General features: G+C 44.0%; 1 protein-coding gene across 2 annotated transcripts in view; it reads left to right on the top strand.

Annotated features, from left to right (window-relative positions):
* ankfn1b (ankyrin repeat and fibronectin type III domain containing 1b) overlaps positions 1-13407 on the top strand; it is a 135193-nt gene that overhangs the window by 117968 nt on the left and 3818 nt on the right. For both annotated transcript variants that reach the window (XM_033610692.2, XM_078163361.1), the window contains 8 exons: positions 3626-3733; positions 6125-6224; positions 8030-8162; positions 8364-8483; positions 8577-8792; positions 9945-10111; positions 11885-12035; positions 13164-13332. In XM_033610692.2, coding sequence (XP_033466583.1) covers positions 3626-3733; positions 6125-6224; positions 8030-8162; positions 8364-8483; positions 8577-8792; positions 9945-10111; positions 11885-12035; positions 13164-13332 — 1164 coding nt within the window. The remainder of the gene's footprint in view (positions 1-3625; positions 3734-6124; positions 6225-8029; positions 8163-8363; positions 8484-8576; positions 8793-9944; positions 10112-11884; positions 12036-13163; positions 13333-13407) is intronic.

The raw sequence follows: 13407 nt of genomic DNA, 5'->3' as shown, positions 1-13407 counted from the left end.
ATCTATCTATCTATCTATCTATCTAAGAACAGATTTAAGACTTTAAAATCTTTTCTGTGGTATATAGTTTTTAGTATATTATTACATTTGTTGCTCTGTAGATAGATTTATTTATTTAAGTGCAGTTATTAATTCAGTGTATTGATTTATGAGTTGATAGCTGTTTGTGTGCAGCATGTAAAGTACACACCTACTGTAGGAGAGTGAACATAGGTACTGTGAGTGTGGGTGTGTTGGCACACTTAGGGCACATCTGGGGAACACATGAACATGTTTGTCCTCATCAGCACACCGTGTTTTTCAGCAACTGTGTGTGTGTGTTCATTTGAGGAGACTGGGCTTTCCCTCTCTTTTTTTTTTTCTCTACTGTCCACCTCCCTCCCTCTCTCGGAGCTAATTTCGATGTTGCGTGTTTGTGTTTTCCATTTGGGCCTACCACTGGAAATATTTGCATGTCTGTGCTGTAGCACGCGGCGCGGCCCCAACAGTGGGGGCCTTATACCGGGCCGTGGACGCCCATTAAAGGGCCCGCTTGTCCTGTCGGGACAGGCACCTTTCCGGGAATAGAGCTCACCGTGTTTCAGCCCCACGCGCCCTCCGGGGGGCTCTAGGAGAGGGAGTTGGGGTGGGGGCGATGAGGGGGGGGTGGATGGTGGTTGATGGTGGTAGAGGGGGGGTGGGTTATCGCTGACACATCCTCCAGTGAGCAAGCAAGGATGCTGGCTTGGTAACACAGTAAGCAGAAGGTGCTGAAGGATCGTTTTCTACAGAGATGGTCGTGTGTGTGTGTGTGATTGGGAAAGAGGAAACACACAGGAAGAGGAATTGAAACAGTCAGAAACAGAGGGTGTAGTCTTGCTTTCTGTAGCGTAGCAGGATGCATGGTGTGTTACTTTCCTAACTCGCTGTCACTGGGACAGCTACACGCTGTTTGTGTGTCTGTGTACATGTGTGCACACTGACTGTTCTAATCCCAAATATGTGCAGGCCAGCCAGAAGCAGCGGTGCTCAGTAGGTCTGTCTGTCAGCCAACCACAGCTTTCTCACACTGGGGTGGGTGCTGTTTCCTATAGTACACACACACAAGACCTGTTTGAGAAGCAGGCCGTCTCACACACCTCACACTCCTACCGCTGGAAGCCTCAGGAACAGGGCCAGCCCAAGAATTTTTGGGGTCCCAAGCAGAATTTGATCAACCCCCCTACCAATCCCCAGACGTAACCTCACATAGAGTCCCACTGACGTATGTGTCGGCACCGTATGGTCATACAATAGTGAAAGTGTCAGTTTAAGCACAGTTTATTTTCATCCAACCAAAATTATTGCTCCATAGTCCACAGATCCAGGTTCACCTACTTCAAATAAATCAGTGTTATTAAAACCTTCCACTGTTAGCACAATATGTATGCCTCCCCAGTAGCAACGTGTCCATGATAAAAATCTTACAAGACCTACACAACAAAACGAAGGAAATAACAATGGATAATGTTTCTTTATTCATAGAAAACGAATAAACTGATTGGACTGATCTAAAATCAAATGAAATAAAAGATAAAGTCCACACACCAGAAGCTGCTCCTTGAACATTTATTCAGACTTAACGTTTCGGGCTCCTGCCCTTAATCAGACAGGGGGGCAGGAGCCCGAAACGTTACGTCTAAATAAATGTTCAAGGAGCAGCTTCTGGTGTGCGGACTTTATCTTTTATTTCATACTTACCTTTTGGTCCAGCACCCAGCATTAAGTTTTTGGGATGTGCGTGCTACCTTTACCTGTTAGTGGCTAAAATCAAATGAAAACATGGCTCCACAGTGGAAAATAAATAGAACAAAGACGGACACCTCTCTTTGTTCCAGTTTTGTTCAAACCACCATTTGAGAACGTTAAAAGTTTTGTGATGCATACTAATAAGACTATGCCTAAAACCTGATGTACCTAAATACCTACGTTGCTGAACCAAACATACAGCAGGCCGTCCAGTGTTAGCACTTTTGGCCGCACCGGGTCAAACTATGCCTTGTTGATTTGTCTCTCCGTTGACAGTTTAAACGCCCCAGGTTGTGTCAAGTTTCACCTGAGATAGACCATCTCTAGACTCAGGCCAAAGCACGCCTAACTGCCTCCTGATTGTGGTGGCATCAGATGGGCTTCGTCATCATTCAGGGACAATTCAGCATCATCATTCAGGGATGATCTTCCTCTTCTTGATCCATTTTATTATCTTACCATCTTGTTAAAGCATTAAGTGGTAGATGCCAAGCAAAATTGTAACAACAGCCTGAAAATCCATGATGATAATTAGCCGGCTACCAACAACTATCGTACAGTGCAGAAGTAAACATTGTTCAAGAGGGTGCTGCTTTTAAAGGTCATGGACTTAAGACAAGTGCATCATTAGTTAAAGATGCACCTCAAGCAGGTAGCCCTGTTGTATGGAGATGCAGATCCCTGCCATGCAGGCTGATGCGCTGAGTCAAACAGAGTCAAGCCAAGCCAGTACACATGTATGGAAAACGACTATCTGTCCGCTCATCTCTGCAAACACATTAAAAACATGTTAAAGGTGTCTTTAAGCATATGTGGTAGATAATGGCGCCACATGAAAAGTTAAGGGATAAACAAAGTTATTACAATTCAACATAAGGGGACCATGAATGTGGAAATCTTTCCTGTTCGGTAAAGACATTTCACACACAAATTTTTCACATAACTGTCAACCTCATGGTGATGCAATAAGAAAAGTCAGGGGATCATGAAAACCACAAGTGTTTGTACACATTTTTATGACAGTTCATACCAATAGTTTTTGAAATATTTCAGTCTGGGTCAAAGTGGTGGTTCGGCAGACCGACACCAAAGAGCTGTGCCACTGGCATGGCTAAAAGTTAATCTTGCAGCTATGACATAATAGCAACACATTTAATGAACTTTTTAGACTTGGGGCATGTCATCATCTTTGCTTCTCCGTCATTAATAGTGAGTTTACACTACACAATATTAACCCTGATTTTCTACTTACCAAAAGTTTTTGTAGAGCACTGACAAAAGCCTCAGCTCAGAGGCAAATCAGCGCTCATTCCCGTGAGCGACAATCGCTATGTATGACTTTTCAAAGAAACAATCTGAGAGATGCAGGTTAAATATCTGGACCTGTCTCTGAGACCAAATCCTTTTGTGTGAACTGTGTTTATTTGCTGCAAATCAGTGCACAAACAACTTGAATTCCTAGGTTCTTACACAAATCTGTATTTGGAGGAAAGAACTCCTGTGTCATGAATGGTCCTGCAACTTTTCCCACATCACTTCTTGCATGTATTTCATTGACTAAATGTAGTTTGGAGATCAGACAGACTTGTCAGGGATTCCTCCCTGTGAAATGTCTTGCAATGTGTGGCCCCCTGTCACCAATCACCTGTTTAAAGTGCCGCATTATATGACACCATTGTAAAATGTGATCAGTACATCAATGTGATTACTTTGAAAAGTGTAGTGTGTAGGTACCATGATGCACAATATAACTTAAGAGACCTGTCTAGAGATCCTAACTTAGCACCATGACTCTGAATAAAGACACAGCACTGTATGGCCACTTTTCTAATATCATCTCTCTCACCTCTGTCTGCAGGCTGGAGGGATATCGATGGCTGCGCTCCACGTCAGAGAGGCCAGAAGGAGGCACTAGACCAGCTACTTGGGCAGATAAAAGAAGCTCACCGCCACTGTGTCTGCCATGGTATCAACAACTTTTTGATCGATTTGGTGGGCGTGTTTACCTAAAAGACCAAACAGTAATACGAGAGCTTTAACGGTTTGCATAGCTGACCCCTGCTGAAACCCAATGCCCAAACCTGGTAGTGATAGCGACTTGATGTTCTCTGCATATGAGCACACGCTATATCTCACTAGATGCTTTAAGCTGCCTTTGGGTTTAACTGTGAAATTACATGCAGCAAATTCCTAGGTAGAATAACAACTTGACAGATCAGCTTTTAGTTGTGGTATCAGTTGAAGTAAAGTCACAGAAGTTGAGGTGAAATGCACCCTGAGCTGTGGTATGAGCTTCTGACATTAACCTGAGCTTCTGTCGTTTTCACTACGCCCGTCACGTTTTAAACAAACACATCTGAATTTTCAGCCACCGTCGAGTTCATGTTTGAGAAATATTCTGGGTGTAAACAAACATGAGCAATGGACGGTTCAACTCGCAGGTGTAACACGTCTCGCCAATTGCTGTGTTTCATCTCACCTTGACAGACACTTTACAATCTCAAGCACGACAAGTACTTCGGGGGCCGTACACCCTAAGACGGCATGCCACCTCAAAAATAATACCCTCCCCTCTGTCTCAACAACCCCCCCACCCCCTTATACATCTTTCCATGACTCTGCCCTTCCTCTGCTGAATACCTCTCTCTCTCTCTCTCTCTCTCTCTCTCTCTCTCTCTCTCTCTCTCTGTGACAAAATGCAGATCAACCTCTCTCACACTCAGGCTGTTTATATCCCCAAACACTGCAGGCTGTAAGCTGGTCCCATAAGTGTCAAAACCTGTCCACACTGACTCCTTTACATGACGGCAAACTGCATTTAGCATTGAGCAAGTTGTCTCTCTTTTTCTCGCACACCCACACGCCCGAACACACTCGCCCACTTACTATTGTCCACTGTGGCCCAGACTGTATTTGCAATAAGGCGAGACGCAATATAATAGTCAGTATTGAGTGGCTCTTGGGTCGTCAGACGGCGACTGATTGAGCTTGAGAGTTCAGGCACGGTAGCCAAGGTGGCGTGTCCCGGGGTCATGTTTGTTATTCCTGTAAGAGACGAGTCCCGGGCTGGAGTCGGGAGAGGGCATAAATTAACACTGACTACTGCTACCTCCCCCTTCACCCCCCACAGCCTGCCAGTCGTCCTGTCTACTGTCCATACATATACACACGTAAAGATAGACAGGCACACACATAGATACACATGTACATGAAACAGACACAAATATTCAAGTACATGCTCCCCGTTTAAGCTCTGACGCTCTCGCACACGTCCATGTGCGAACCCCCCATCGCAGCCCGGCTTATAGCCCACGCCACATTCTCCCTCTTGTCCAAACACTATTAATTAAACTGTGAAAGAGGCCTTGACTAACACAAGCACCCCAGCAGTCAGCCCTACTTGTCTGTCTTACTCAGTGTCAAACAGGGACTGAGGCCAGGAGGACTAGAGCCGAACAGACTCACGAGTAAAGAGAAATTTGGGGAGGTGAGAGGGGTCGAGGGGTGCTGTTTTTTCTTGTTGCTCCACCTCGACTCGTCCACCTGAAGAGAAAATTAGTTCTTTTCGGGTCCTGAATGGGGGGATTTATTGACTTTAAGTGGCCTGGGGCTGGAGTCAGATCACCTGGGGAGGGGAGGAGAGGGAATCTGTGAAGGGTTTGGGACTCAGGGTTTCTAATGAGTTGGGAGGTGCGTTATCTCACCAACAGGCGCCCACACAAACGCACACACATGCATATATACACACACCTCCCTCTCTCGCCTCCAACCCCCTCCAGGCCCACTAAAAATAAACATGTCCCCACAGACTTAACTGACCTCCCTGTCAGTGAGTGGCAAAGGGTTAAGACACATACAGACGCACACACACAAATTACTCCTTGGCTCCACTCGTATGGCTGTAGCTCAAGACATGCCATGCTCCAGCAGCTTTAGTATGTGCAGGTAAACACACACACACATACATATACACACAGTTAGTGTCCCTCTGGGAGCGGAGAGCTAGTGGTTCCCTCAAGGCCCATAGTCTGCTGTTGGCAGCCAGCATGACTGTCAAATGGTGCCGCGCCACTGGAGCGCATGAAATGTCGAAAAACATTCCACTCTGACCGTGTTGTTGGACGTGTCAGGTTTGTTGTCAATTAGGTAACGGCCTGTCACTGGAAGAGATGTTTCTAGAGTTTGTCAGGACAGAGGTATTCATTGGTGTTAGCAAGAAAATCAGACAGCCAATCAGAGTCAGGCCACAGCTTCTGACAAGTGCCCTGACTTTAGAGCATCGGAATATTTATTCAAATTATTTTGTTACTATTGAATTAACGGATGTCTTTTTCTTGTCTCTGTCTTGTCCACACAGAACAGTGCAAAGCTCCGTCACAAGGGAGGAAGCACTCAGTATCCAAAAGCCTCCGCCACCTCTTCCAACCCACCAGCAAATTTGTTAAAAGCTTGAAAAGGTAAATGCTCATTTCGACCAACCTGAAGACTAAAAAACAGCACATGCATCCAAAAATGATAAATACTGGGTGCTGGACAGAAGAACAAATACAAAAATAGTTTGTGTTCATTGTTTCATGTTGTTTAGCTCATATTTAATCTGTTTCCTGTTTTATTCTGTAGCTTCTCTCCTCATGTGTCATGTGTGGTTTTACTTCCTGTCTTTGTGCGTTTTCCGGCCTGTTTTCTGCCACACCTGTCTCGTTAGTCCTTCCCTGTTCCCTGAGTCCTCCCTTCACACCTGTTCTGTATCAGTCTTGTCAGCTACAATCCCTGTTTCACTCCTTTTGCCCATGTCTTCCTTCTCCAGCTGTGTCTCGTCCTTGTGATTCTTCTGTGTGTATATACCTGTGTATTTTCCTTTGTCCTTGGTCAGTCTCTCCGCTCATGTCTGCTTACTTGTGCTTGCTCCTGCATCCATCCCCAGTCTTCATTTCTGTTCCTAGCTGTTTTATTTTAGTTTTGATTTTGTCTCTGCTCCTAGATGGTTTTTTGAGTTGCCTGTCTTTTTTGAAAATTATGAATCAGCTACATTAAAGCTTGCTTTCTGTTGAACACTGCAAACCTGCCTATTGATCTGCTTTTGGGTCCACCTCCCCTGAACTGAATCGTAACAGTATACTCCTGTCTGTGTAGTGATTTTCTTGGCAGCAACTAGCTGTTGGGTCCAAAGGCCGTTGCACACTAAGTCCGTATTTGTTATGTTAAAAACTAGCCTGATCCCCCTATGTTGTATCAATCACCATTGCACACTGACTGACAGAGCCTTTAGAGCAGTGGTTCCCAAATGGTTCAGCCAAGGGGTCCAGATTTCTCCTTAGCCATTTGTCCAAGGTCCAAACAGTTCAATACATTCAGCATCATACTTGCATTTGGCCATGTCATAGAGCTAGATTGCTGTCTTTATCATGTAGCTGACCAGCAGGGAGCGGCACTTCAAAATAAAAGCTCTGTGCCGGAAATTCACTGTACTTCAAAATAAAGTGTGTTTTTTACAAACTTGACATGTTTGTGAGTCACTTGCGGTCCATTTAGAACGGACCTGGGACCCACTTTTGGATCAGGACCCACCAGTTGGTAACCACTGCTTTAGAGAGATGATTGACCAAGAAGCAGTGAAGAGAATGTGGTGTAACCTGCGGGACAGATATATACGCAACAAAAGAGGAACAGGGTGCACAGAATCATTTCATATCAAAGATAGCTTAATTTCAAAAGGTCAGATAGTAATATTAAGGTGGATGATGATGACGAGGAGAAAGATGAGGACCGCACACAGACAGAGAGGGTGACAATGTGCAGACAGAAAGTTCAGCCCCTTCAACTGCATTTCCAAACTCTAGATGTGGGCAGAGGGTGGTGACAGCCTAGGGAGGTAACTCCAGTGAAGAGAAGCAAGGGAGCAAAAGTGTCACTGTCTCGTATTGCGAGTTTCTGCAGCAAAAAGAACAATAAAATGCATCATTTCCAATGATAATTTCAAAAAAGGAATACAAAAAACTGACTTAAATATCACATCTCTAATGAAATGTAATCATTTTGATACTTTCTTACTTTGAGAACACACACACAACAAGGTGCAGACCAGTGTAAGCGTCAATGCAATCCCATCAAATTAAAACACCTTCAAACACCGAGGCAAGATAGCACAAAACGTCTGTTGTTGTGAGGAAGAGTTGTGTGAATCTGTATCATTTTGATAGTCACCCACTCAGTGCTGTAGTCTTTCTACAATAACGTATACTTTTTCCATGTTACTTTCCAGAGGTCTGTACCTGACAACCATACTCTACAGAGATGATAATGTGTTGGTGACTCCAGAGGACCAGATTCCTATTGTGGAGGTTGAAGACTCTTACTCCAGCTCCCTCATGCAGGACTTCCTCTGGTTTACCAAGGTACAGAGACAGACAGACAGACAGACAGACAGAGAGTAAAACAGAAAGCTAGAAAGAAGCATACAGCAACAAACTTTGATATATTTGTCAGACAGTAGATGCAAACCCATTCATACAATCATCATATAACTGATAAAAAACTACAGGAATTTATAAGATAATGCTAAACATTTGCATGTGTATATTCAATCCATGCTTCAGGTATCCTATCTATGGGAAGAGATTCCCTGGCTGCAGCAGTGTCTCAGCCCTTCCCAGTCGTCCTGTTCCTGCACACTGCAGACACGCCTCAAGATGCTGCAGGCTGTCTCCCTTCTACAGGTAGTACACATTGCCCTCAGTGTCACAAACTTTCAGGGCTATGGTGTAGGAAGTTGTGGCGGTGCACTAAACAAATCTGATGTCCTTCCTCAGGGTATGCTGGGAACCCAGGACCTTGGTCAGGTATATTATGAGCCAATCAAAGACAAGCATGGTAACGCGCTGCTGGTGCTCCTGAAGGACATGAACGCTTGTCCCAACCTGGACGGGGTTCACTGGACGCAGCTTTGCAAACTCCAACTCCAACGCAAGTCTATCTCTTCCCCCGAAGAGCCCACCGCCTTGGACATGCTTCTCATCACACTGCACGTGAGTCCCACAGGAATAGGCGGGCAGGGATTGGTTGTGAGTTCAGTTTTGGAAAATGGGTTATTTTTGCTTTTGTTTTGGAGACAGGCTGCTTCCACGGCAGTTAGGAATGGTACGAGGGTTTGTCAACAGTGGTTGTGGTTTTTATCAGGCTCATTCTTCGAATTTTTTGTTAACTGGAGATTTAACGAAACGAAACGGCGTAGTGTAAGGCGTTTTGTCAACAACAAAATGCCTCCAAAAAACTGGAAAACGTTTATCTATTGGTATCGCTCTAATGTCTTTCAACTCTCATTCACAGAAAACCAGCAAACACGAGGCTCCGTGGCTGAAACAATAGGACTGTAAATTGAAATGTGCTTCCAATTATGAGAGCTGCATGTGCAGACACTCTTTATTTAGACAAACATTAATCATCATGACTCTCTTCTTCCATTTGTCACCTCCTTTGTAAAGACATATTGAATCTGCTTGCCAACAGATTAATTAAAAACCAAATTTCAGGTCAAATCTTGGATCCATGCCAACCCAACATGAATGTTAATCATCTCAGTCACTCTGTTTTTAAAGGCTGCTCATTCAGGCAGTGAATATTGGAAGGCTACATTTGAATTTCAGCATTGTGGACGTGATGATGATAATCTCACTAACTGTTGTTGTTTTGTGTTTTGTAACTAATGCTGTGTGGCTGTTTTGTTCACAGCGACCACAATCTGGAACTGAACCACAAGTTGATTTTGTCTATATAGCCCGGTAAACTTGATACTATTGTTGCAATGCTGTTTTGTCTCAAGTGTAAGTCGGTTTGGCCTTGTGGTTCCAAAACAATGGTGGAGACTCCCTTCGGCAAAACCACATTTCACTGAAATATTTGTTTTGTGGCCAGTTATGAACAAATTGTATGATGAAATACATAAAAATGTGCTGATGGGCTTTTTTGCCGTGCTGACTTCCACTCTAAACATGTTGGAAGGACTTGAGACTGAAGTCTCTGAGGGACTAACAGCAGCAAAACATGAAAACAACATCATTTAGATGAATGTGAGGTCGCTTAAAGAGACAAAATTAGAATCAGTGTCACCACGCAATCAACCCCAGTCGACACTGTCATGCACACCTCTTACTTATCTCTCTCCACCTGCTGTTCCCCAGGAGAAGCTGGCATATCACAGGCGGAGCAGGAAGATGTTATCTCCAGGTTTATACCTGGGCTACCTGAAGCTGTGTACATCAGTGGAGCAGATCAGAGCGCTGGTGCCCCAGAAACTCCCCAATGTCCTCTGTCACACCAAAATTCGGGACAATAGCAACGTGTCCAGGTGGGGATCATGTACAACTTAAAGGGAAACTTTTCATGTGATTTGTAATATTTGCAGAATTGTCTGTGATCTTAATTCCATTGGAATCTGCCACATCAGTAATTTCATTCATTCATTCATTCATTTTCTGTTGGGGGTCACTGGGGGGCTGGAGCCTGTCCCAGCTGACATTGGGCAAGAGGCAGGGTACACCCTGGACAGGTCTCCAGACTATCACAGGGCTGACACATAGAGACAAACAACCATTCACACTCACATTCACACCTACGGACAATTTAGAGTCACCAATTAATCTGCATGTCTTTGCACTGTGGGAGGAAGCTGGAGTACACGGGGAGAACATGCAAACTCCGCACAGAGGGGCTCCCCCACCCCAGAATTTGAATCCCCCAACCCCAGGTTCAAACCAGGAATCCTCTTGCTGTGAGGAGACAATTCTAACCACTGCATCACCGTGCCGCAGTCTGTAATTTGTCAAGTAAAGATTCCACAGCAAATGACCTACCACATTTTGCCAAATACAGAGGTCGTGTGCTAATATTATTATGGTTTTTGGTTTCCTCTGCGCCTCTTTTCTGCTTCTTCCCTTAGCGAGAATTACAAAGGCTGGGTTGGCCATTATAAATGAAAGTTTTGAGAGCATATTTGGTTCAAGGGGCATATCTCGCTACACAGTTTAGAGACCCGTTTGCAAAAAGAGTGATGTCAAATCCATCAGAAGGACGATATCTTGAATGAGATGGATAGTGTAACAATGTGTGGCAGAATCGGTTCTGTTTGTGTAACCCACATTTAAAAAGAAAAAACGGAGATCAACACTGTACATCATCGCTATTAGTGCAGTTTAGTGTTTCTGTGTTGTGTAGAGTGAAGTTGCGAATGACTGTGCACATGATATCTGGGGGATGTCAGTAATGTCAGTATGAGTAAAATATGGACTCGCTTATCCCATACAAATGCGCCACAGGAAACACAGACATGGGGGTGTAATTTCTAAGTCACATGAGGTCTCCAGGTAATACTAGTCCTGTGCGAATAGGGCTTAAACAACTAATGGGAAGAACAAGTTTTGAAACTGGTCCAGTATTGAGCGAGACGGCTACTGCCAGCAGCAAAATGGGTTGCAATGTAATCTTTGGGGTAATACCCCACCATCAATGTACGCCCACAAAAAGTGCTTGTTTTTGGCACTGACAGGCTCAGATTGTTATTATAAATATTTTTCTTTACCTTTGACCTGATCCGGTCAGTTTGTTATTGTATCAACCAAGTCTCGCTCAAGGAGAAGTCTTGTTCTAAAGTCACAGCAATTGAGTTGCGGCAGGAATACAGTAACAAACAGACCACATTAAGTGAAAGGTAAAGAAAGACATTACTTTTCTTTGTCAGACGCTTATAAATAATAACAATCTGAGCCTGTCAGTGACAGAAACAAGCACTTTTAGTGGACGTACATTGACTACGTACGCACCATTGCCCCAAAGATTGCATTTTAATCTGTTTCACGGGTGGCGGCGGCAGCTGCTCTCTCACTCAATACTGGACCAAGTTCAAAAACTGTTGTTCCCATTAGTCACTTAGACACAAAAACATGGCAAAATGGGGTCCAGGTTGAAAAGTGTATGTTGGTTCTTGATGAGTTTCTACCAGACGTCTGAATATACAGTAGAAGTCTCAGTGTACGAAACATTGACAATGATGCCTTCGACTTGGACCGATGCTCCCTTTATAGCATCCCTGTGAGTTTGTGTTGTGTTTGTGTGTCGGTTTCAGAGAGGAGTGGCAGTGGCTGCAGGCTCTCACCTCTCTGGAGGAGTCGTTGGAAATGGACCGCGAAGAACAGAGCGCTCCGCATCGCCTCTTACAGGACCTACGCAGCGCCATCAAGGACCTGATGGCACACATTAATGTCCCTGGCAATCAGGTCAGAGTCAGTCTGAAACAGTGTATTTTTGTCCATCCTTCAGTGAAATTTACAACCATTTCTTTACCAAAAGCAAAAGCATTTTATGTCGACTGATTTTGACTGATATCATGGAACCAGTTGAAACTCCTCGAAAGATTTCCAGCCAAGTTCCAGAGGCAAGCAGTAGCAAGAGCTCAAAGCAAAATGATCCCAATGGGTATTGAGCCAGTTCTGGTTAGACCACTAATTCTACATGATTTCTGTAAAAGAACATGGTTTGAATTCCAGCACAATGGCAATCATTGTCCGTTTGACTTTAACCTTTTACCACCCACTGTTCCAACTGGCTCAACGACTGCACCATGAAAAGTCGAATATGAACATGACCATTAATATATATATCGATAGATTAGACTGTCATCAGAATGTCAAACTGAAACTTTGTTTGTTTCCAGAGGGGACGGATGTTAAAAAAAGTTTAAAAACAACAATTATGACTTTAACAGTAAGATAGTTTTTCTCTTGACCCGCTCCCCAAAAGAGACCAACACTGTATTAGTGATATGCAATAACCCCTAATTACAGCAAACCAAGCAGTTGCAGTATTTCTTACTTCTCATTCCACTGTTGGAGTTGGAGCCTCTTGTTCAACTTTCAAAATACTTAAATGAGTGAAAAATTGACTTCATGGTGGCCTCGCAGTCTTGTTCTGTGATCCATACCCCCATAACTGTGACTTCCGTGGTTTGAGTGCATCCAGGAACTCAGTCTTTACTTCTATTTATCAAATAAGAGCTGAAATAACCGTAAGAATAAGTGCATCTATTAAAGACAAGAAGGAGAGTTCAAGTAAATGGTCTTGATTGTTGTAATTTTGGAACAAAAGAGCATTGCATACATATTAATGGGATACTTCACCCACAAAATGACCATTTGTAAATAAATTTGTCTTGTCGTGTTGATTGATTGGGGAGCGCATGGCAGGACTAATTGATTTACAAGTAGTCATTTTGTGGGTGAAGTATTCTAAGTGGACATGATGTCAGTATTCTGTCACTGCTTTAAGTTAGTTAGACTTCCTTATATACTGTAGGTTCCTTTGGTTTCAAAAGCCCACTGACATCACCTGTCTTTGTGTGTCTATAGGTGCAGGATTTCCGTATCTACAGCCAGGAGGTGGTGGAATTTGGGGAGAAAGTGTCCTTCCTGCTCCTCCTGCCACCCTCAGATGAAGTGTGCACAGCTCCTGGTCAGAATAACCCATACTCCCCCCGCTCTGGCTTCCTCACCCTGCCCCTGCAGATCTTTGAGCTAGGTCAGTATATAAAGATTTTGGCAGAAATGGGAAATTTGACACCAACTGCCGTGTCCAAATTTACAGTATATGTTC

This window comes from Epinephelus lanceolatus, chromosome 21 (genome assembly GCF_041903045.1).
Source record: "Epinephelus lanceolatus isolate andai-2023 chromosome 21, ASM4190304v1, whole genome shotgun sequence".
In the NCBI taxonomy this organism is placed as follows: Eukaryota; Metazoa; Chordata; class Actinopteri; order Perciformes; family Serranidae; genus Epinephelus; species Epinephelus lanceolatus.
This window is presented reverse-complemented; position numbering and strand designations above follow the sequence as displayed.